At 53.5% G+C, this 23,563-nt stretch overlaps 8 protein-coding genes across 8 annotated transcripts; 4 read left to right on the top strand and 4 right to left on the bottom strand.

The window, feature by feature from the left end:
* Positions 1–416: 416 nt before the first annotated feature.
* On the bottom strand, positions 417–2,444 carry J4E88_010045 (uncharacterized protein; the record flags this gene model as incomplete). Its single annotated transcript, XM_049403642.1, has 8 exons — positions 417–451; positions 504–572; positions 622–1,278; positions 1,326–1,608; positions 1,664–2,008; positions 2,060–2,080; positions 2,132–2,204; positions 2,398–2,444. 8 exons carry the CDS (start codon positions 2,442–2,444, stop codon positions 417–419), a joined length of 1,530 nt encoding a protein of 509 aa, XP_049250571.1.
* A 1,636-nt stretch (positions 2,445–4,080) lies between these two features.
* RPL33B (60S ribosomal protein L33B) lies at positions 4,081–4,600 on the top strand (the record flags this gene model as incomplete). Its single annotated transcript, XM_049403641.1, has 4 exons — positions 4,081–4,149; positions 4,204–4,273; positions 4,341–4,414; positions 4,481–4,600. The coding sequence occupies 4 exons, from the start codon at positions 4,081–4,083 to the stop codon at positions 4,598–4,600; spliced, it is 333 nt and encodes a 110-aa protein (XP_049250570.1).
* Positions 4,601–5,406: 806 nt separating this feature from the next.
* Positions 5,407–9,348, bottom strand: J4E88_010043 (uncharacterized protein; the record flags this gene model as incomplete). The annotated part of the gene is made up of 1 exon (XM_049403640.1): positions 5,407–9,348. One exon carries the CDS (start codon positions 9,346–9,348, stop codon positions 5,407–5,409), a length of 3,942 nt encoding a protein of 1,313 aa, XP_049250569.1.
* A 521-nt stretch (positions 9,349–9,869) lies between these two features.
* J4E88_010042 (uncharacterized protein) lies at positions 9,870–15,619 on the bottom strand (the record flags this gene model as incomplete). Its single annotated transcript, XM_049403639.1, has 7 exons — positions 9,870–9,996; positions 10,045–12,248; positions 12,982–13,190; positions 13,274–13,619; positions 13,785–15,121; positions 15,176–15,460; positions 15,526–15,619. The coding sequence occupies 7 exons, from the start codon at positions 15,617–15,619 to the stop codon at positions 9,870–9,872; spliced, it is 4,602 nt and encodes a 1,533-aa protein (XP_049250568.1).
* A 1,495-nt stretch (positions 15,620–17,114) lies between these two features.
* Positions 17,115–17,704, top strand: HTZ1 (histone H2A.Z; the record flags this gene model as incomplete). The annotated part of the gene is made up of 3 exons (XM_049403638.1): positions 17,115–17,133; positions 17,192–17,274; positions 17,375–17,704. The coding sequence occupies 3 exons, from the start codon at positions 17,115–17,117 to the stop codon at positions 17,702–17,704; spliced, it is 432 nt and encodes a 143-aa protein (XP_049250567.1).
* A 1,907-nt stretch (positions 17,705–19,611) lies between these two features.
* VRG4 (GDP-mannose transporter into the lumen of the Golgi) lies at positions 19,612–20,913 on the bottom strand (the record flags this gene model as incomplete). The annotated part of the gene is made up of 4 exons (XM_049403637.1): positions 19,612–20,051; positions 20,102–20,485; positions 20,535–20,622; positions 20,671–20,913. The coding sequence occupies 4 exons, from the start codon at positions 20,911–20,913 to the stop codon at positions 19,612–19,614; spliced, it is 1,155 nt and encodes a 384-aa protein (XP_049250566.1).
* A 541-nt stretch (positions 20,914–21,454) lies between these two features.
* J4E88_010039 (uncharacterized protein) lies at positions 21,455–22,128 on the top strand (the record flags this gene model as incomplete). The annotated part of the gene is made up of 2 exons (XM_049403636.1): positions 21,455–21,766; positions 21,814–22,128. 2 exons carry the CDS (start codon positions 21,455–21,457, stop codon positions 22,126–22,128), a joined length of 627 nt encoding a protein of 208 aa, XP_049250565.1.
* Positions 22,129–22,811: 683 nt separating this feature from the next.
* ADI1 (1,2-dihydroxy-3-keto-5-methylthiopentene dioxygenase) lies at positions 22,812–23,471 on the top strand (the record flags this gene model as incomplete). Its single annotated transcript, XM_049403635.1, has 3 exons — positions 22,812–22,841; positions 22,892–23,263; positions 23,334–23,471. The coding sequence occupies 3 exons, from the start codon at positions 22,812–22,814 to the stop codon at positions 23,469–23,471; spliced, it is 540 nt and encodes a 179-aa protein (XP_049250564.1).
* Positions 23,472–23,563: the final 92 nt, after the last annotated feature.

Below are 23,563 nucleotides of genomic sequence, written 5' to 3'. Positions count from 1 at the left end.
ACACACGCATAGGAGATGCTCCCCACTTTTTGCGAGTACTTGATGACTGGTTGCGTCTAATTTTGCCTACAGTGACACCTACAATTGACTCAATCGATGTCGTCTGACGCGACGCCTCTCAAAAATTTCTCATAACGCCGATGATGCCATCCCGCTCTGGCCCTGGACCCCACCAAGCATACCTAGCTTACCAACCTCCGCTTTCGGAAGTCCAATATGCTGCCCGGAACAAAGTGATCAGCAGCGGCCTATTCACCATCACACATGCATAACTAAGAGTTGTACGACATGCACATGCCGTTGTATTCATTATCTATTGGCTTGAGTGCACCTAAGCTGCTCAACCCTCCCAAAAATGTATTCTTCGTCACCCCGAGCAGACCTCACCCGAGGCGCTTTCTAAGTGTAGTCACCATCTACAACTTCTGCTCGTTCATGGGCCACTGGTATCCTAGAATCGAGTTAGTCTTTTGGTTCAATGTCCTGCAGAGGTGAGGTCCTACCTGCTGCGTCGCTGAACTTGTATCCGTAAGAAGAAGTGAAGTCATCCAATACGGCAGGGCCGCGGGAGCCTGATAATAGTTAGCCAGTATTCGCTTGTGTTCTCCGCCTACTACGAACCATATGGGTACTCCATAGGAATAATCTCCTTGTTGTCATCAAGGTAGTGGAGAAGAGGTGTGAAGATCCTCCAGCTAGCGTCGAGCTCGTCGTCACGAACGAAGTTGGAGTGGTCGCCCTTCAGCGCATCAAGAATGAGCGACTCGTACGCCTCGGGGATCTTCAGGTCGGAGAATCGCCGTCTGTAGGTAAGGTCGAGTTCTGTGACGACAGTCTGCATGCTGAGACCGGGCAGCTTGGAGTTCATCTTAATGTAAACACTCTCGTTGGGCTGCACACGGATAACGAGCTCGTTTCGCGGGATATCCTTGAAGATGCCAGAGGTGACATCCTTGAACTGGATGCGGACCTCCGTCTTCTGCTCGTTCAGGGCCTTTCCTGCCTTCAGGATGAAGGGCACGCCGTCCCATCGCTCGTTCTTGATGTAGGCAACCATGGACGCGAAAGTGGGGCATCGCGAGTCCTTGGGGACTGTGTCGTCCTCCTTGTAGCCTGGCTTTTGACCGTCCAGTGACTTTCCGTACTGTCCGATTATAACGTTCTTGGGCTCGATCGAGGCCATACCACGGAGGACGCGGACCTTTTCGTCGCGGATGTCTTCGGCCGAGAAGGAGATGGGGCGCTCCATAGCGAGGAGGGTAAGAACTTGGAGCAAATCTGCAATCGTTAGTCAAATCTCATTCCAGCTACCAGTCTTCGCTTACGGTTCTGCATAACATCACGGATGATGCCAAACTCGTCAAAGTAACCTCCACGGCCTTCGGTTCCGAAAGGCTCCTTGAAGGTGATCTGAACGTTGTCGATGTGGTTCCTGTTCCAGGTTGCGCCGAAGAACTCGTTACCGAATCGGAGAATGAGGATGTTCTTGACCATCTCCTTACCCAGGTAGTGGTCAATTCGGTAAAGCTCATCTTCGGTCCAGTCGGGAGCCAACGCTTTCTGTAGCTCTCTTGAACTTGGGAGGTCCTTACCGAATGGCTTCTCGACCTGTGCGACAGCGGTTAGCTGCGTGTGTTCAGAGAGATGCACAAGAGCGACTTACGATGACGCGAGAAATGCCGTTCTTGGGGTAGCAGTTGCGCTTCAGGTGCTGGGAGACTGTGATGAAGACGCTGGGAGGGAGAGCCATGTAGAATATCCTGTTGTTCTCCTTGCGGCCCTTCTCGATCTCCTGCATGTGCTTCTCAAGTCCGACGAAGGATTCGTCCTGGTCGTACTGGCCAGAGACGTACGAGCAGAACTCGCAGAATTCGTCCAACTGCTTCTCCAGTTCTTTTGTGGGGGTCTTGATGTACGACTTGACGCGCTTGAGGTACTCCTCGCGGTCCATCTTTGTGCGTGCATATCCGACGATGTGGATGTTCTTTGGGAGGAAGTTGTTTCGGTGCTGTGCTGGTGGTCAGAGAATGCGCATGTCGATCTGTATCGTGCAACCTACGAGGCCGAAGAGGGCTGGGAACTGGTATGGCGTTAGTCTGATGTTTGCTCGCATGCTTGCTTCTTTACGTACGGTCTTTTTCTTCGCTAGGTCACCGGAGGCGCCCAAAACAACGATGATGGTGTTGTCCTTGAGCTCCATGTTTCTATCGCGAGATCTGGTTAGCTGTGGTGTTCAAAATGCTAAAGGCCTTGATCGGTTTCGCGCATCGACCAACCCCTCCGCCGAGGAGCGCGAGGCGCTTGAGCAGAAAACAACGGCCGGATAAATTGATGACATATTCAGACGGCTCGTAAAAGGCTGTATAAGATCGATCAGGGGCGGTGAGGGCGACCTACCCGGCATTGACCTCCTCATGCTTGGGCTGGATAACTGTGTCCGCCATTGTGTTGATGTGTGATGTAAACGCTTTGGGGGAGGAGCGGGCGCAAGGTTACAGCTCAATTAAGGGCTGCAGTGGGTGAGGGCAATAGGGTAACACAAGAGATCTCGAAGTAAGGGCGGAAGCTACGGATAGGACGTGGATGTGTGAGGAAAAGTCCTATGTAGTGGGGTTATCGGAGCTGCTCTAGCGGTTTCGCGTGGTGGTGACGTTGGTTAGCTTTAATTTGCCGCTCGAACGCCGGTGATAGGGTCTCAGACTCTCAGACAGAATGCTTCACAGAAACACACGGCGCGGACTGACGTCTTTAAAAAGGCATCGATAAATAACTAGGTCATTCCTCAAGCATCACTAAGCGGCCGCACGTCTTGCAAAGCTTCTCCGGCACCAGTCAAAACCCTTGAAGCCCGCCGGAGGAGACCTTGCTAAAGCCGTACCTAGGGATTCGCGGACAACCCCACCATCGCCATGCATTGCGCGTGGAACGGCTTCGTCCACGCTCGGCTGGGAAGGGATAGACTTTGAGGCTCTTAAACTTTGTTTCTCATTCTATAAGTGTGTCCCAAGACCGTGGTCGCGTCTCACAACCGTCACAGCGCGCGAGGCACGCCCAGCTCGTGGACGGCTACCCCGCTGCGAGGTTGCCCGAGTCCGGACGATGTGTAAATTCTATTAGAGTGTACACAAGCATTGGCCGTCTCAGTGTCGCGGGCTGGTACTTGGGTCTGTCAAATCCTCCGGCCCCTCTTTGAGTATACCGAGCGGCCAGCACTGGTAAGCTAGCAGCCTGGTGGGGCGCGTCGCAATGGAAGACTTGCAGCCATGTTGGCATGCTGGCTTCCCAACAATGGACTGTACGTGACGTGTGAGCGCGGGAGACGTGATGGCGACGTGAGAATTTTGCCGTTGGCTATTTGGGTTCTCCCAGGCCGTGACATGATGAGTGAACCACACCTGGCCTGGCCGGACCGATGACGCATGGTCCTCAGGGCGACGTGCGACACGCGAAGGCTGGTCAGTCAGACGATGGAACATGCCCAGGCGGATTGCTAGACTGATAGTGAACCGCCATGCTTACACATCCGCTGCAAGAGAAAGCCCGAACGAGCAAGAGGGGGCTGGGACGAGCATAAGCGTTGCCGCGGAACGTCGGGAGGAGTTGTGCCTTCACCACGACCCTACATACTGTGGCCATGTTGAAGACGTGAATTCGAGCGCATTTCGTCCAAAGGTATTGCCAGTCGTCTGACTGCTTCTACTGTCAAAGAATGGTGATGATGCCAGTGAGGAAGTGCAGACACATCCATATTCCGACCTGCGTGCAACGCAGCGTCTTTGCTATCAAAACCTCAATGTGCATCCATGACACCCAATTGATACTCGGTAGACTCATTCATCCCAAACCCCATATTCCAAGATTGTAGTGTTGGTGTTCTTCGCGACTGCCTGCGGCGAGGCAACGGCAGCGTGACGCCACACAAGCTGTGGCTGGTGTGGCGCTAGTAAGCGAGAACGCCCCACTGGACATGAAGCAATTCGTCTTTCTCTTTGGCAACGACGACTTCTCTGTACTAACGACAGCATCAACCCCGACCCAGACGTCCCCTTCACCCCCCCGAGGCCGCCCAAAAAATTCGCCATGTCTGCCGACAACAAGTCCCACCGCCTTTACGTCAAGGGCAAGCACATCAGCTACCAGCGCGGCAAGGTTTGTGCGCACCGAATTCGCGTATTGACGCTCCCCTTCTGACGATGACCGCAGAGGAACACCAACCCCGGAACCTCTCTGCTCAAGCTTGAGGGCGTCGACGATGTCAAGGCAGCTCAGTGGTGTACGTCTCCGCGCTCCGCGTGTGCCCCCCGACGCTCGAATTTTGATAGCTAACGTACCGACGACAGACGCTGGCAAGAGGGTAGCCTACGTCTACCGCGCACAACGGGCGATCCAAGGCTCCAAGATCCGTGTCATCTGGGTACGAATTCCCATCCCACCGCCCGTATTCCACCAAAAAAGACAAGAAAGCTAACCCAAACAACAGGGCAAGGTCACCCGCCCCCACGGCAACTCCGGCGTCGTCCGCGCCAAGTTCAAGAACAACCTGCCTCCCAAGTCCTTCGGTGCCTCCGTCCGCGTCATGCTGTACCCTTCTTCGATATAAGCTTCTCCGACACACGCATTTTTTGGCGAGAACGGGAATGAAAGCGGTCGAAAAATAAGGCAATGGTAGTTGATGGATCACCTCAGGCGCAATATTATACCGGGCACGGAAGCAGATTCGAGAACAATTCAGTTATCTTTGGGGAGACACACATGCACAGTCTTTCCCATACACAACGGCAACTTGTTCGGGCTGGGTGCGACGGTGTGAATGTTGATGTCCTGAAAGTCCATATAACAATGGCACTTTTCTTCAATCAAGATTCCTGACAAGATCAATCATACATGTTCAAAGTCATTGGGTGCATTGGCGTGATGTCGTGGAGATGGGGTTGTCGCGACAGCTCGGAACGTACAACGATGTGCTGCTAACTGTGTAGACTATCTTCCGTAACGCTGCTACAAGCACTACCCACGCATCGCGCGATCGCTATACCATTCGTCAACGACACCCTTGGTCGCATGACTACAGACGATGACAAATAATAAAAAACCGCACAAGGCCTCTCGATACCTGACTAGTCAGGGTCTACAGGATCGAGCTCTCGAACACCACCTAGCCTGACATGTCAAGAGCACGCGACACGTCACGACAACATAAGAAGAAAACTTGAGTTTTATCGTATTGCACTACACCCTGGGTATCTACCATCATTCCATCATACCTTCATGAGGCCAATTGACATGTATCGAGTTGCCGCTCGAACACATGATGCTAACTATGACCTCTGTATCCTACATGTAATCGCTACCCTCTTGCCGTGAACTTATGTACCCATGTCCTCCTTCTGCTGTCCGGTTGTCAACCTATCGTTTCCATGGTGGTGGATAGAACGACGAGTAGGGACTCCGACCATCCCATCCTACTGGCGGCTGGCTCCATGGATCATCGCCCTGATCGGGACGCTGTCCTGGGCTATTGACCTGACCTCCTGGGTGGGTGTCTGGCAGTCCATGCAGAACGACCGACTCTCCCGGTTGTGCATCTTGTAGAGCGTCGTACTGACCGGAGTTATCTCGTCTTGGTTGCGTGGCTGGCAGATCTTCGTCTTGATTAACGTGAACTCCTGCTCCCGTGGCTGGCGGCTCATTCTGACTAGAAGGCTCTCCCGGTTGCATGGCTGGTGAATCACCCTGACTAAGCCGCTCTCCTGGTTGAATGTCTTTCAGATCTCCATCTTCTTCCTCTTCTTCCTCACTGTCCTTGCACTCTCCCGTCATCCTCCAGTTCGGAACAGAAACGTCAGATCCAAACGATTCATCAACACGTTGTGGCTGGGCTGACGGCGGCGGCGATTGCTCAGATCCCATCACACCCTTTGCCGGTGGTGGAGGATCTGAGCGCGCAGGATCAACCCTGAAACTCACGTTGGCGAGATCCGAAATGGAAATATCGTTGCGACGATGAGCTCCAGACTCGGCACGGAGGGTAGCCAGGAAAGCTGGTCGAGCGTAAGGAGGACTGCTCTGCTTGGGCGCCGATTGGAACATAGGAAAGGATTGAGATACTGCCTGTGCATTGCTCATACCTCGCATTGGCGCCATCGCATTCAAGCCGGCTGCAAACGCGCTGTTGTCTTTGAGCTTGGGTGTCGGCGAGTCCTTCTGTTTCGCCTTGTCACTGGCAACCGGCGTCGCTCCACCACCATCTTCATCACCTGACTCGTCTCCTTCAGCATCCAGTCCATCACCCTGCTGACGGAAGGTGTGGTGGAAATTGAGACCGAAGATACCCGAATCTCGAGGCGCATCGTCTTCCTCCATGTGCTTCAGCCACTCCTCTGCTTGCTTGTAGTCATCGTCCAGGTCGGCTTCGTCGTTGGATACGACAGTGAATGTTCCCTGTTCAATTGCTGAGATAGCAGGCGGGCTGGAAAGGACGTTGGTGTTTACTCCGTTGTTTCGTGTGAAGAACGACGTGTCTGGCACGTGTGAGATTTGAGGGAGCGGTTCACCAGATGAGAACTGGCGTTCTAGGGTTGCAATCGTTTTGTCTAGATCACGGTCCGTCAACGAGCTAGTAGGCCGGGGCTCTTCCGCTGGTGGTGTACTGTGCTGACTTGAGTCGTGGACACTGGGAAGAAGATGTGGACGCTTCGCGGCCTGCATGGCTGTGCCCGACACTTCGTTGTCTGCATCGCGTTTACCTAGAGGTCGAGCCCTAGCACGAGCACGCTTGCGAGTCTCCAGCGTCTGAGAGAGGCGAGCACGATCAACATGCGGCGACAAAACCTGAAGCGACTTCACCGATTGCGATGCCGACTTTTTCAACTGACCCTTCGCAGGCAGAATAGGCCGCTTGTCCACTTCCATTGCCTCGTCGATTTCCCTTCCAGTCTTGAAGTTTGACCAGTGACCAGGGCGCTCATAGATTTCACTACCGTGTGGCATCGTGGGCAACATCTTCATACCGCCAAAATAAGTAGATAGAAACGCCCCAGCACTCTCGTAGTCGTGGGCAATCGCGGGTGCGTGGAAGTTGAACTGGGCGCCCTTGCGAGTGACAGATGCCCAGGGAAGAAGACCAGTGTGAGCAAGGACGACGCGCTGTATGACCCGGCTGAAGTCTGCTGGATCATACGGAGGGAAGTCTTGCGTCTGACGATAGTGCTCGGCTATCAGTCCTAGTTGCTTTGCAAAGTCCGACAACAAGGACAGGGTAATGTAATGACCCTCTAGCTTGGGCTCTCCGCGTACCTCTACCCAGTCATGACAATCTGTGTCGCCCTCATTGATACAGGCGACAAGGCGGCCAGGAGTTGCCAGGCGATGTAGTTGGGTCAGATTGAACATTCGTGAGGGCAGGTGATACGAGACCTTGTGCACCTCTTCGATGTTTGTAGTAGGCTGGGTCTTGATCTCACTGGTCAAACGCGTGAATGTGGCGTGTAGGACCTCCGGCATGGTACCTAGACCCACAAGAGCACCGCGAAGCTTCTTGATATCTGCAAACACAATTACTCCGTGCTGGGGTGCGACGAGGCGCTCATACTCCTCAACAATCGCGTGACGCCACTCTGGGTAGGCTTCGCAACAGCTCGCTAGCCAGTGCAGGAAGCAACGCTCTTCGAAGCCACCCTCGACCTGTGTCAATGGCACTGTTCGCTTGACTGCGAAGGTCTGCCAGGGTTCTTCCACCTCGCCGGCAAGTTGTTGGATCTCGGTGCACACATCCCGCGGCGGCAGGTCCCATTGATTGTGGTAAAGTTTCGTAGCCAGGCCGTCTAGGTATGGATGCCCCAGAGTCAATATCATATGCTGCTCTTCGCCGATCTTTGGAAATGGATGCAGGAGTGACCACTCATGCTCCATCTTTTTGATCATATCAGAGCGGCATAGCCCTACCTCACGGCGGGTCGCATTGTGGATCTGAGCGTTTCGAGCAGAATGCCAGTCGTCTCGCTTCTTTTGCACCAAGTTGAGCATCTTCTTGCCCTTCTCAGACTCTCGCGATTTGCCTTTCGGTCCGAAGAAGTCGGCAACGACGCGCTCCATGAGAGCGGATTCTTGGCGAGCAACCTCGGTCTTCTTCGCCATGAAGGCTTCGCCGAAGGCATCTTTCGGTGGTGCCTTCCGCAGTTGCCAGATATCGCAGCAGTTCTCGACAATCTCCATCGCGGCGCGACCGTCCTCGATCATATTCTCCAGAGGTTCAGGCATGCCAGCAGGAAACGACGTTGCCCGTGTATAGTCGACTAAGAGCACAGCTTCGGGCTTGTAGTCCCCTAGGCGAAGTAAGACACCCTCTTTGGTGACTTTTCCGTGAACGATCTTGTGGAAATGTAAGAAGGCGAGGGCTGAGAACAGACGTCGCAAGAGCTTTGAAGCGATTGTGAAGCGCACGCGCGGATGTTGCTTCTTGATATCCTCGTCGAGAGCGGCGTATGTCTTGAAGCCCTCATGCGTCTCGGTAATAATAGCGGGGATGGCGTTGATGTCGACCGACTGCAAGTAACGAACGACAGATACATCGACTTTAGCCTTGCCGAACTTGAGAAACTCAGCATCCCGAAGTTCGCGGCGGTTTCCCGCACGGCGGAAGAATTTCGCTGTCTCGATCTTGCCTGTAAAGCGTTCGAGAACCCGGCAGGTGTTCGCGGAGACTTGTTCAGAGAGCGGCAGATAGCGAGTTCGCGCCCAAGCTTCGGGGCGATGAGTGACGTCTTGTAGGTGGGGATGCAGCTCTGACGGCAAGAATGCTGTTTCCATCGCGTAGAGTTCTCGTACTGCCTTTAACATGAAGATGTCGACTCGCAAGCCGTTGACGAAGACGTGGTTGACTAAGTTCTGCCGCAGATAGATCGCTTGTGGGAACTGGTTTTGTGCATGCGGATCGCTGAATTGAATGGGCGCACCGTTCACCTCCGTGATAGTCTCAGAAGCGGACTGCAATCGCCAGCTGCCGTTCTTCCAAACCGGTACGATTCCGAACAGGAGCAGGTCGGCCCCATCGTCAGGGAGGTACACATCGCAAGCCGGAGGCTGCGGGCTCTCGATGTTGGACAGGCCTATGGTGTAGCAGGGTTGACCTTGGACGAGATGAAGAAAGACATGGCAGCCGTCTAAGGACCACTCGCCGCCGGCTCGTGGAGACCTCAAACGCGACTTCCTATAGGCTGTGTTGTGGTTTGCGTGGAAAGCTTTGGGGTCGTGAACTGTGATGATTCCGACGACGCTATCTGGAGAGAGCCCGTCCGGGATAGGAGGATGGCGCGCGTCAATAGGCTCGTCTTCTTGCATATCTGACATGTTCGCAATTGGTGTATATGGCCAGAAAGGGCGCCAGGTGTGTGTGGCGGGGGACGGTTGGAGCACGGCTTATAAGGCAAAGTGGTTGTCGTGTACGGTGTAGTGAAGCGCCAGAACTGAGTGCTGTAGCTCGTCGAGAGTCCGTTCAGTATTGCCCTTGTGTGCGGGGTCAGTACGAACGGCTACGCCCTCGGGGGAGTCTTCTGGTCACCAGATAAAGCCTGCGTCAGGTTTGTTCGACTATACCACTCTGTGCATGCACCAGCGACAGTGACTCACGTCGAGAGTCCGCGGGATATTGCCTAAGTGAGCGGGGTCGGCACGACAACTCAACCCTCGAGTGAGCCTGCTGATCAACAGGCAGGCGTAGTTCGGACTTGTTATCCTATACCACACTATAAGTGCACCAGCGACAGTGACCATTACCGACAGCGGATCGATCATGAGGTCTATCCCCTCAATGGCCGCGAACGGCCCTGAGCCATGACCAAGTATCTGAGAGCCCAGAACAACGACGTAATTCACCTCTGAAACTTAGTCCCAGCTGCAGTGAAATGATCAAACCAGTCTCTCCTTTCCGGGAAGCCGTACAGGCCTAGCAGACTGGGTTTGCCTGGCTGGGCTTTGTTGTTGATTGTGATGATGTATCTAGTGATCAGTCAGCTCAGCAACGTCATGGGTAGACACCAGACTTACACGACTGAGCCCCTTGCTATCTGGTCGAGCATGGTAGCCTTCTGAAACTGGTATGCGTCTGTGGGAAGGGACAGATCCATGTCGGCGACCGCGATAGGTGGGTCCGTTATCAGAACCTCATCGCCTTTGCTCTTCTTAGCTTTGCCCCATATGAAGTAATTATCGAGCAACATGGCGTGTACTGGAACCCAAGGTCCCTGGCTCTTGAACTTCATTGCCATACCGCCTTGATGAATAACGCGACGGGCCGGCTCATGCAGGCGTAGTTGCGCAAACGTTAGTGCATCTGTGCGGATACGCCTCTGGAGATTCTGTACATCTTCACGAGCCTGAGCTTCATCTAGTAAGGTTGAAATGGATGTTTTCAGCCAAGTGACGGCCTGTAGAGCACGTCGTAAACGCATAGCCTCCTGGTTTGCTATCGGGTCATTGAGGGAGTCCGCGATGCTGACAAGCCTCTGCAGATTGTCGATATAACTCTGCATCTGTACCTGAGGAAGCTCCAAATAATCTTGCCAGCTCTTGCCAAAATAAGCGATACTCAGACCAAGTGTGTTGACGAAAGGTGTGAATTTCGGGTCCAAGTTCTGTGTCGTTCTTAGTGAGGAGGCCGCATGCGGCATCTTGCGACAGTATTCTCGATATAGTTGTTGACTCTTGTCTACCCAAATATCGATCATGTATGGATTGCAGAGGGCGTTAGTACTGCCAGCGAGATCACGGTCCATCGCCTGGAGCAGATACTGCTGATGAAGTGTCGCAAGTTGCTCGCCGATAAGGATAGCATCCATATGCTTCTCAAGGACTGGCCATTGCTTTATGATGTTATCGTAGAACATTCGCTTCAGTCTCATTATGCGATCAATAAACTTCCTCTCGGCTTCGGCCAGCTCCATCCAGATACTGTGCATTTCGACATTGTACAAGGGTAACGATGCCCCAGCTGCTGCAACTTCGTCCATACCACGCGCGGTGTTACCTTGAGCGTTGTAAGATGGCTTATGCATGAAGGGCAGGGGCTTTCGCGAAGGTATGCCGGTCGAATTGGGGCTTAACGGTGGAGTTTCGTACACGGTGTAAGACGATCCCGTGGACGCTTTTGATAAAATCGATGGTGCGATGGAGGAAAAAATGCTATCATCAGAAGATACTGAGCGCATCCGGGGCGTTGCGACATGCTGCTCACTTGGGCGGCGAGGAGGCAACGGAGGCGCAGCTTCTGGAACTCCCGTTCCGCTGTCTCCACTAAATGATCGCAGCGGCGCCGGAGTCAATGAGCCATAAGGATTATTTGGTAGCGAAGAAGGACTCTTAGACCCTGTGTGGTTGGGAGTCAAGCAAAGTGTCGTGGACGAGGTTTGCGGCATAAAGGAGAGTATGTCGCGCTCAAGGGTATCGAACAAATCTGCGTGTTCATTTGTCGTTGTGGCCTGAGGGGATGGTCCTCTCTCTGTTTCCGACTTCAGTACACTGGGAGGCGTCGTCTCGAGAGCGATCGAACTGTCTTCTGGTACCGCAGTTCCTGTTTCCTCAGACGCATCGATCTCGTGGCGTGAAGTAGACATAGCTATTGCCATAGCCCTACGATACGCTTTCGAGTTGACGACCTCATCATCGAAAGTAAACTCCGTAGCTTTCGCAATGGACTCTACATCGGCCTCGCTGTCGTTCAGACTCTTCTGATCAAACAGCGACTCCGGTACCTTCAGTCTCGGGTGCGACTGCCGTAGAGTCCTCGACCGCTTTACAACCTGATCGAGTGTCACACTGTTATCCTCAACCAGCTTCTTGATATCCGCAATTGACTCCATCTGCAATCCTTGTATCAGCAAACTGAGCGCTGACTGCTGGCCACGGATCTGGGTGAGCAGCTCTTTGAAGGTCTCTTCCTTGAACACAAACTTCGCTTTGTCTTTGAACTTCAGGTTGTCGTTCTCCGCCTTCACTCTCAAGTCCCGTACCTCCTCTTCTAGGCACCCGTATACAACTCGACACCCCGTAAGCGCACGATCGAAGGTCTCGAGCAGCTGGGGCTTCTCCCGTAGCGCGTCATGTTGTAGGAGGCTTTGGACTTGGGACAATGACGCTGCAATGACCATGGACTCGGAGTATATCGCGGTAATGAGAACCGAGGCATCTTTGTACTTGAGGCGCAAGTCGTAAAGTTCTTTTGCAGACTGGATGCTCTGGGGCAGAGCGACGAGCTATGGTGGTAGTAGGTGCATTAGCTTGGTACCATAAACCTGGGAAGTTTCCCGGAGCCTGTTGACGCGCTTAGAAATGGCAGGAACATACAGCACCGATTATACCAGACATGTCCACGCGTGTCTAATGACACCAGGGTAAACAATCAACGCGCGCGAAAGAGAAGACGCAGCATTCCAAGCGATCGCAAATGGTGGGGGTCGAACGAAGCGTGCTTCAGCTCAGAGCTCAGCTTAGGCATCCATGTTCGCGCCTGCCCAGATTACGGGGGCCCTCTGTGCACAGATCCCCCGCGGCCAGGACATCAATACGTCACGGCTACATTCCAGTGTCTACTAGGTACCTAGGTAGGCATTGGACTCAGGTCATGCGTTCAGGCAGAGCGCACATGATCACGCCGCCAGATTTTAGAGAAAGTCGGATTACTGACTTGCTGGCTCTTGCGTGTCTCCCGCTGAGCCCGATCATCCCAATAGTATAATACAAGGCAGCGGAGTCAACATAACACACGGCGCCAGCGAATGCCTGTCTACCAAAGGCGCGTTGAGAAGTAACGAAAAATTACCATCCCACCATCAGAATACCCATCAATCATGCTTTCCCTTTCCCATTTCGATCAAAATCCAGGGGTATGTCCAGCTAAAAATGCCAATAGTTCATGCGAAACGGAGGCTCAGAAATGCGAGGAGAAGTCGTAGTTGGTGGCTCTGCAGGATACTACCTTGCAAATACCTTCACTATGCCGTCGCCACCTGCTGAGACGACAAGGCGACCGTCCTGACTCCAAACTACGCTGCACACACCTTCGCCACGCATGATACGATGCGCGGTGATCTCCTGTGTGCAGATGCGCTTGTCAAGGGACCAAAAACGAATGGAAGCGTCGTGGCCAGCGGAGACGGCTTCCCGGCCGTCTTTGCTGAGCGACAACGAAGAAATAGCTGCAGGGTGTGCAAGCATACTGTATGTACATTGTCCTGTTCTTGATTAGCGAGGATGTATTTCTTGATATTGCAAAACGTACCTGAGTTGGCATCAAAGAACCGGATGAGATGGTCTTCGTGCCCACTGATTACAACCCCTTCGAGACCGCCATTGGCAGATCCCGTCGGGCCGTGTATACCTTCCTCGTCAGGACCACCGCGACCCGCCTCTTGTGACGAGCCTTCAAGGTATTGGGAACTTGTCACGACTGATGTAATACCAGTCGCTGGAGTGCCGTCATATGACTCATTGCTAGCCATACCAATCAATTCCTCACCGGTCCTCGTGTCGTACACCAATATAGATGCGTCGGAGAATGAGACAACAAAGTTCTCTCCAGTGGGTGACAGCGGGCTGATACAAGTAGGTGAAGGATGCGTGTCGCGCTCGATAGTATGTATCAACGTGTGATGGAATGGTGTCGTAGTAGCAATGCTGGGCTGCGGTGAGGATGGGTGATGCGAGCCAGATGTGACGGAATGTCTTCGGCTACCACCAACACCACGTCGAGATCCCGTCTGCGGTGAGACCAGCTGAGGCGGTGCACTTACAGCCCAGATTTTGATAGTGCCGTCAGCAGACCCGGAAGCAAGTATGACGCGGTCCGGTCCTCCATACTTGCTACTATCCGCGCCAAAGAGATTAGCACAGTTGGTCGGAAGAACGCACACAGTCCAGACAGCATCTGTGTGCCCTTCCAGGGTGGCCTTGGGATCGACTCGGCCTCGTTCCCATACGCGGATCGTAGCGTCTTGACCACCAGAGAATATCCAGCCATCGCCAGAGACTCTTCCGCCCGTAGCGAAATGAGCAGAAGCGGGGCAGGCTGCCAATGATGTCACAGTGCCTTCATGTCCTCGATGTGACCAGAACGGCTGGATGTCGAGATCATTGTTCATGCTGTGCTGGTTTGCGTAACTTGCGGGAATCATCCATCTCTTGATCATGCCATCGTCTCCTGCGGTACAGATCTCGGGTTCACTGGGACTGCCACCCCCGGTGAAAATAACTGACCGCACGACATCAAGGTGACCACGGAGTGCGAATCGAACTTTGAAACTTTGCGGGTCGTTCTTTGCTGCTGACTGAGCTACGGCTTGCTGTGCTTTCTGGTCGTTGCTCAATCGCCTAACATGGTCTTTGCTGGCCCTCTTGACTGGTCGTGGTGGTGATTTTGCTGGGATGCTATCCGCTGATGGAAACTCCTCGGTGTCTGGCCGCCTTGGTGGGCCATCCTGAGCTGTCTCCGATGCCGGGTCGAAGATCCAATCATCTGTATCCTTGTCTTGGTTGGCAGCCTGGCTTGCATCCGACGCGTCATCTCCACGTATCGGTATTTGACGGCCTTCGTTGTCGAAAGCATGAGTGACCTTTTCAACCTGCTCTTCGGGCACGGAGGAAAAGTGCTGCTGGTTCTGGACCTGGCGTTGATGTCCAGCGAGAAGCTCTTGAGCCATGGCAGCGTTGGACGGAAGTGGTTGTTGCTGTGAAGGCTCTCGTGCCATCTGCGGTGCGTGGTGGATTTGGTGCTGGTTGGCCAAGCTCTGTAATTCGGACGGGACTGGTACGTTGGGAGGCTGGTGGGTAGGCATCGATGTGCCTGGCATGGTTGGAAGCTGCGACTGCAGCCTCTGGCGATGTTGCTGGAGGTAGATATCTTCCATCGAGGCCTCGCCATGGTTCATGTAGCCGTTGCCGTTTGCGAGGGGCTGCATGTTCTGCTGTTGTTGCGGGGCTTGCGGGGGTGGTGTAAGGAGGTACGTGATCTCTTCGACGCATTTCGTGAGGTAGAGCTTCGACTTCTCTCGTAGATTCTCGCGGTCGGCCTCTGCACGGTCGAGGAACTCTGAGTCAACGTCGAGGAAGGAGTTGTGTTTCTTGTTTTGAGCTTCACCGAGTTAGTAAGCGTCCGAAGTGTAAACTGGCAGCAAAGTATACGCACGCTTCGTCGAGTTCCTGCCACTCTTCTTGCCCTTGGGGTCATCCTTGTCGTCTGTTATGGCCTCGGCGTCACCTCCTGCTGCCTCGCTCTTCTTCTTCCTCTCGTTAGTGAGGGCCTGTTCCAGCATGCGAATGTGCTTGTTCAGCTGGTCGTTGAGCTTCTTCGCACTCCGCACCTCGCCCTCCTGTTTTGCAATCTTGGCCTTCATCTCGGCGCGCTCAATGTCCCAGGCATTCCGTGCACGCTCGTGGTTGTGCCATTCCAGCTGTAGAAATCGCATCACACCTGTGAGGGGGTCAGCCTGCCAGTCTCCCCGCCAGCTCTACGGCATGTCCAGGGGAAGCGCATACCCTGCAATGTGTACTCTGTGCCGGCGGGCGCATTGCCGTCACCCCCTCCGTTGGCACCGCCGCCGTTCATGGCCGAGGGCGACTGCCAGGCCATGACAGAGGTATGCTAGAGCGTCGTCGCGGCGATCGTTGGTGCGTAGAGAGCGTCCAGTGCGGGTTGGCATGCGGCGTCGGGGGTCGGCAACAGCGCGGTCGACGTGTCGGAATCTGGCTCCAGAGCTCGGACCCTGGGGCACCGGACAGTGGCAGAGACGCGGATAGTGATTGAGGCAGTAAAAAGACGGGCAGTGGGGATTATGCGCACGCGCAGTAGCTGGTCTCGTCACGGCTGCGGCAGCATCTACACATGTTGTCGCACAGGGGAGGGAGCCATGCAGACGTAGCGCTAGGGCGGGACCTTGACGCACGGGCCATCACGACTGGATGCGGGAGCAGTGAGCGCCGGTTCATCACTTTGCTACTCCAACCACTTTTGCGGTGCACACTTGAAACTGTCTTACGCTTACCCATACTGACAACAGTATGTTGGGATAGGACTCAGACTCACAGCCTTTGCGCGGAGGTGGGCTGGAATTTCATATCGCTTCCAACCTTGGAAGCCATACGTACAAGCGATGAGCTCATGTTCTTATCAAACTCACCATCAGTACTGACGAGCAGCCACTGGGTAGTGATCTGGCCTATGATACCTTCACTGTAAGTAATTCCTCCGTCTTGTCTTCTCAACCGTCATCTTTTCCGTCTTCACTCTTGCTACGTCACTGCCTCCCTATCCTGTCGGCAACAGCACTTGCTGCCAGTCGACCGAGCCAGTGTCGCCTGATAGATTATCCTTTTCAAACATTCAAGCGAATCGTGTACACTCTGGTTAGGCCATTGGATGGTCATCTCAGAGCCGTAATCGATCACTGCCGCCCCGCATGGCGCCGTGCTTCCGGATCACACTTCGGATTCTGCGACATTTTACTGATATTTATCACAGATTTAATATCTCTCAAGCATTCTCCACATCCTGTATCATCGTACATACTGTCACTTCCAGATCTTGTGGTCGAAAAGCCGCCGCTTTGCCTGAGCGCACGACCGTGACTAGGCGGCCAAGAGCGGTAATATGTTCAATTTTCATCATGTCTCACTTTTAGGTTCAAGAATCAGTCACTCGGACATCATACTCGGCACCTATTCCTCGGCACCCTCGTTGGGTGGCAACGACAAAGCTACGTCTGGTGCACCCGCCCCCACCACCTTACCGTCCAGCATTCCATGAGGCATCGAAAATGCGACAAAAACATTAGATCATAGTAACTGGTAACTCACAGTATTACAGACGATCTTCATGCATGCCGTCGCACGGTCGGGGACTGGACTGGTGCCTTACCTTGTACATGCCAAGTGGAGCCTTCCCGATTGGTACAAGAACGTAACCTTGTCACAACAGTAGAACCTCTTCCCAGCAAGACCTGACCACATTCACCCCACCTCTCGCCAAACACCACCACCTCGAATCCGCTTCGAACCCCCGGCATCACGGTCGCGCATCTTTATTGATCCCATCGACACCGACATTTAGCCCAAATAAATCACCCGAGATGGCTGGCGGTGGTAAAGGTACGCGCTGACTTTGCGTCGCGCTCCGAAAGGCCTCGAGAGCTAACAGGATGCGCAGGAAAGACAGGTGGCAAGACAGGAGGAAAGGGCGATGCGCAAGTCAAGACTCCCAAGTCGCACTCCGCCAAAGCCGGCCTTCAAGTGAGTAGCTGCCCAATACGCGTCATCACCATTGCACCCCGCGCAATGCTTCGCGTGCAGCACAAAGAAACCACGCGCTAACGTGCCGTCTTCACCACAGTTCCCTTGCGGTCGCATAAAGCGCCATCTCCGAAACCTCACGCGACAGAAGACGCGCATCGGCGCCAAAGCCAGCATCTACCTGACCGCCGTTCTCGAATACCTGACCGCCGAAGTTCTCGAACTCGCAGGCAACGCTGCCAAGGACTTGAAGGTCAAGCGCATCACGCCACGCCATCTCCAGCTCGCCATCAGAGGTGACGAGGAACTCGACACACTCATCCGTGCTACCATTGCCTTCGGAGGTGTTTTGCCGCACATCAACCGCGCATTGCTACTCAAGGTGGAGCAAAAGAAGAAGGGCGGTGCCGCAAAGGCTGGCGAGGTATAGGTGGCTGGTTCTCTGGGCAGTACGCGCACGCGCCATCATCGTGGCAAGACGGACCATTTCGCAAGCCAACTATGGCCTAACAAGCGGTCAAACGTCTGTCACATGTATGGATAAGCACGCTCTTTGTTTGGCTTTACTACACATTCTGCCGTCCTCTTGACGGGGGCAGCTCATCTTTCTGCTGAAGTACAGGATGTTAGGATACGGTGTTAACTCTCTTTAGTCAGGCGCGAGAGGATCGGTGTTGAGGTCATGGATTTCATTTGTCCTTTGCGGTATGTAGCAACACTCAATTGATGCCAGTGAGCGACAAGAAAAGCCCATCGCATTCTCCGATCGAACGGTACACGATTTGCACCCAAGACGCGTTCGCGCATATCGCATAGCTACGTCCTCTGGTTCAACAGAAGCGAAAGCGCAGTGCTCAAACGCGCATAGCACGTGTGCATGTGTGTTGAATTAATGCTCAGACACGCGCTGTGGTGTTTGCGGATTCGGCTTGCGCGACAATCACGAGTATCTCGATTCCGAGTTTGGTCACACAAATGTATACTCCCGTCTCTCAAACCACACATGACGCGAAGGGAAGCTGTATGCTTTGCAAGGCAACTACAGGGTACCAATGTCAGCATAACATTTCTCCCATTAAAACATTCAATCTTTCTTCATCTCCAAACTATCACTATCTATCATTCACCATCCCTCCACAACTACCCATCGCCAACATGTTTGGATCTCCCTTCAGCCGCGACTACTCTCGCCGCACGCCCATGCCCTCTGCATACGTCTACCCAAGCTATTCAGCCCCAAACCAAACTACTTACCACCCTCAACATGCATACGACGCGCCTCGCCAGCACCGCCATACGCCGCGTCAACATCCCCAACCACAGTACCGCTCCCCTCAGCCCCGACAAGGCCGTTTTTCCAGACGCCCCTCACACTACTCCGACATCTCTCCCAGCCCCTCCGAACATGACTCCCGAGACGAAATACGCCCATACTACATGATGCCATCCGGCGACCCCCACGCAAACATTCCACCTGGGTATCGCAGCCGGAGAAACCAAGGCCAACCTCCTCCTTCCCCCTCCCCACCACCCCCCTCAACAAACACAACCTCATTATTCCGCCCTTGCCATGCCAAAGTCACGCCCAGGGCTGCGCAGAAATTGGGTAAAGATGAGATACTCATCTTACCGCCCTTGCTTACGCGTCTGCGTGTGCAGATGAGAAGTAGGGATGGGACTGAGACCTTGCGTGTGAATGTAGCAGGAGATATGCCGTTTCGCGATGTTGTTGAGCAGCTTTTGTCGGAGTCGGCATTGAATGCGGGTGTTAAGGCGTATGTCAAGATGAGGGGCGCGTGGCTGGAACCCGGGTGCGCTCTTGTTAGTCATATTATGGAGCAAGGAAGGTTTGTGCTGAATGAGAGGGGAGAGGTGGATGTTAAGATTGAGATTGGGGGTGGAGGAAGAGTACGAGATGTGTAAGAACAAGACTTTGTTTCCGGTTAAAATGATCTTGGATGTAAAAAGAACAACACGCAATGATTAAGGACAAGTCGAAATTATGAAAGGTAGTTGAACAAAATGCTAGTACATCCATTCGCTCCACATACTCCACCACCCAAGTCGGACCGCAGGATCCGCACTGCTTCGATCCGTAAACGCCAAACATCGTTCTAAGATTCTGAATAGTATGGGTAAGATGCTCCAAGGCATGAGAGGTACAAAAAGTTGACCTTGAGAAAGAGAACCTCCCTAGGGACCCAAAGACGAAGTGAAAAAAGGGACATTCGTTCGTATACAATACAATGCGACAATGCCATGAGAAACACAGGAACGAGAGTCATTTGCCTTCATGCCCGTTGTTGTCGTTGAAAAATTTGGCCTGCGACTATACTCCTATGACTTCAGGCTGTCCTGCATGCTGCGGCTGCTAGCGCTGAGCGGGATGTTGGTTGTAGGAAGGACGGTCTTGGGCTTGCTGTTTTGGCGGACCTTGGCGAGGGCGTAGACGAGACCACTGACGAAACCGACGAAGATGGCGGAGCAGCTGCCGAAGGTGACGGGCGCGTCGAAGAATACGAGACCGCTGAGCGCGATGGGCAGCTTGTTCAGAGCACCGACCATGGAGTAGGTTGTCGAAGAGGTGACACGGACGGCCCAGGCGGATGTGTAGGAGATGAAAACGGTGGAAAGCCCGGAGATGATCATGACCATGATGACGGTGTTGCGCTGTTCGACGGGGAAGTTCTTTGCGACGTTGGCGGAGGACCAGTCTTCGACGAGGATGGAGGCGACGAGCAGGATCGGGATGGTGAGGAGGTTGTTGTAGTACATGGCTGGTTGAAATTAGCAATTGCTCCATTTGGTTTCGGTTGGATAAACTTACTGTCAAAGTCCTTGAAGTTGGTAAGCTTGATGCGCTTGCGCATGCACAGAACATAAGTTGCCGAGCAAAAGCAGTTGAACATCATCCAGAGGTATCCGGCGTGCAGAGTCGACATGGCCTCAGTGGTCTTCTCTGCAGCGTGACCCATGCTCGACAAAGCGTGTTGGATGTCTGCCCAGGCCGCAATGACGGAACTGAGGACCATCAGTCCGAAGGAGAAGAGCGCCATTGGTGTAACAGCACCACCGAACCAGAGCACCTCTCCGTATGCGATCAGGATGATGGTCAAGTTCTTGAAGATGGTGTAGACGGGAATCGAAAGGTACTTGAGCGCCCAGGTACTGGTGTAGATCATGCCGATGAGGAGGACGGAGATGGGGAACCCTGGCGATGTTAGCATTTTTCCGTATGGTCGATGGTAGATTGGACCTACACTTCTTTGCCTCGTCGCTGTTGAAGTCGCGGTAGTTGATGATACCAAGGGCTTTACATATCGAAATGGCTGCTACACAGACGACAGACTGTGATGCGTTAGAATGGCGGTCTGCTGCTCGGGGGAATCGTCATACCTGTACGCAGAGTAGGAAAAAGTTGAGGTTGAAGTCGACGCCAGAAAGGACGTATTTGTTCGTTACGGTCATCATAATAGAAGATCCACAGTATGCCAGAACCGCAGCAATTGGGTTCTCTGTGATGGCTACACCTCCCGCGCGGCTTGAGCCCGCTGATCGAGTAGGGGGCGACGCCGCGCGGAACTCCTTGCCGGAGGGCATATCGACCCTGTAGTCGTCGCTCTTCTTGTCGTCGGACATGGTGGTGGAGAGGGGGTCTATACGCTCGCGTGTGGAGGGTTGTGGTTTGCGGCAGCGACGGGAATGTCCGGGGAGAGGACAGGTGTGTGGCGGCGGGTGTGCGACGTGGAAGGAGGGGCGGTCGAGTGAAGAAGAAAAGACAGGAGTGTGGGACCAGAAGGAAGGAGACGGGCGTCGCAAGAGAGATGCGCAGGGACGCGAAGTGGGTGGGTCTCAGCGCTGCCTCTCCCCTGGCCTGGAGTTGCTCTGCTGTTGGTAGTGGTAATTTCACACGCCGCTAGTCCGCCTTTGAATACGAGCAACTTCCTGTCAGCACCACCCTGCCGCCTTTACGAGCTGTGTTCTATTTTTCACTGCTAGCCCTCACTGCAGCGCGTAGCGTAAGCTCTAGACGGTCAGGCCAATTCACGCACGCTACCGAGCAGCGTATGTAAACGCGCGTTGTTCGTTCCGGCAGCCTATCGCCACGTGACTTTCCTTATCGAGTCCTGTACTCTTTCCCCTGATCCTTCGACAAGCGACCCCAGACAAAACCAGAAAAATGTCCGCCTTAGATCCCAAAGTCGCCTCCCTCGTTGATCGTGCTGCGCGCGACGACGATTCAGACGAGGATGCGCTTATTGCGTCTCTGGAAGACGACGAGGAATTAGATGCTTTCCGCGAGCAACGGCTCCAGCAATTACATCACGAGTATGACAAGGCACGGCGGCTGAAAGAGAACGAGCATGGCAGATACACGGAGATTAAGGATGAGAAGGCGCTGATGGATATCACCACAAGCACGCAATTGTGTGTTGTTCACTTTTTCAAGCCTGACTTCAACCGGTGTCGTATCATGGACACACATCTCGAGGTAAGAACGAACACTGCTACAAAAGATATTGTTTAACAACGATTCAGTCACTTGCATTATCTCACTACGAGGCCCGCTTCCTCAAGATCAACGTGGAAAACTGCCCTTTCCTAGTCACGCGCTTAGGAGTCCAAGTTCTGCCCTGCGTCATTGCCTTCATCGATGGTATCGGAGCTGACCGCATCATTGGATTTGAGGGACTCGGCCACACTGAGCAAAGCTTCACCACTCGCGATCTGGAGGCGCGTTTGATTCGTGCAAACGTTCTTGCGAGAAACAAGGTCAACGAAGAGGATGAGAGGCGGAGATTGCAGAACGCCAGGGCTCAGCAGCAAGAAGACGAGGATCTGGACTGGGACTGATAATCTCCACATGTCAGCTCGGCTGAAGTGTAAGCGACGCCGAATGCCTGGAAGAGGCATTGAGCTGAGACGACGGGGAGGCGCGTGGAAGCACGAAGATTGTAGGTATGCTCGCAAAACTGTAATGATCTGGCAATGCAGCAGGCGGATCGTCAATTGCTTGGAATGCTCAACATACAAACAAACTACTTGGAAGAGAAGGATTGCGTCCAAACGAACTGCGCATGTCCAGCTAGCACGAGAATCAAAACGCTGCGAGACATTATTCGCTCGCTCAATCAATCAGACCGATAGCGCAACGAGCATCTGTTCGCTTTCTGATACGATGTGTTATTGATCTGTTGCGAAAAGGCGTGCTGTACTATGCCTCTCTTCTCTTTCCCACAAGAGCCGCAGCAATTTTGAAAGATGAGTCTACATGTACAAACAGCACTACGAGTACGAATTCATCGCCAGCAGCTAGCTCTCCAGTCTCCATGTTTTGGGCGGTTGTGGTGAATGTCGCGCTCAGGCGGTTGACTAGCTTACCCCCGCTGGGTAATCCCGATGACGCCATTCGCCACGTGCTTTTGGGCATCTCAAATAATTTCCTCCATACCCAACGGCAAAGTCAACCTCCACAACACGTCGCTGTGATACCTTGCTCGTGAAACCTACAACGAAAAGATACTATATACTGCAAAATGAAGGCATACTGGTTCGACAACCTCCCAGTAAGTGTTTGCTTCACAGTCTCCACATCCACATGACCTAACCTCCACAGGGCGACCAACGCCAACCCCATGACTCCGGCCGCACAGTCGACCCAGACTACCTAGAAAAGCTCGGTGTCATCTACCACAGCGTACCAGAAGTCTCTGGCGTGGAACCCATTGCTACATCGCGCAACTACAAGAACCGGGATGAGATCATCGTCAGCCCAGAGAAGATGGGCGACATCTACGAAGAAAAGGTCAAGTCATTCTTCTCCGAGCACCTACACGAAGATGAGGAGATCCGGTACATCCTTGATGGCGCGGGCTACTTCGATGTGAGGAGCGAGGGCGATGACTGGGTGCGGATTTGGCTGGAGAAGGGTGATTTGATCATTTTGCCGCCGGGGATTTACCATCGGTTCACTACTGATGAGCAGAACGTAAGTGAATGAGAAAATTGGGAAAACTTGGGAAAACTTGGGAGTCAAGAGTGCTAACATGTCTTGCTAGTACATCAAGGCTATGCGACTGTTCAAGGAAGACCCGAAGTGGACGCCGCTGAACAGGGGAAAGGAGACGGATGAGAACCAGTACCGGAAGCAGTACCTGACAGAGTACTTGAAGGCTAAGCAGGGAGTTGCAGCTTAGAGTTCAGCTGCTTGCGAACCTAATATCCATCCTCCAGTATTGACAACATAATATCTAGACATTCTTTTCTAGCCTGTTTGGCCACGCCCTGG

This window comes from Alternaria novae-zelandiae (genome assembly GCF_023758075.1).
Source record: "Alternaria novae-zelandiae strain BMP 2774 chromosome Unknown scaffold_28, whole genome shotgun sequence".
Taxonomy (NCBI): domain Eukaryota; kingdom Fungi; phylum Ascomycota; class Dothideomycetes; order Pleosporales; family Pleosporaceae; genus Alternaria; species Alternaria novae-zelandiae.
This window is presented reverse-complemented; position numbering and strand designations above follow the sequence as displayed.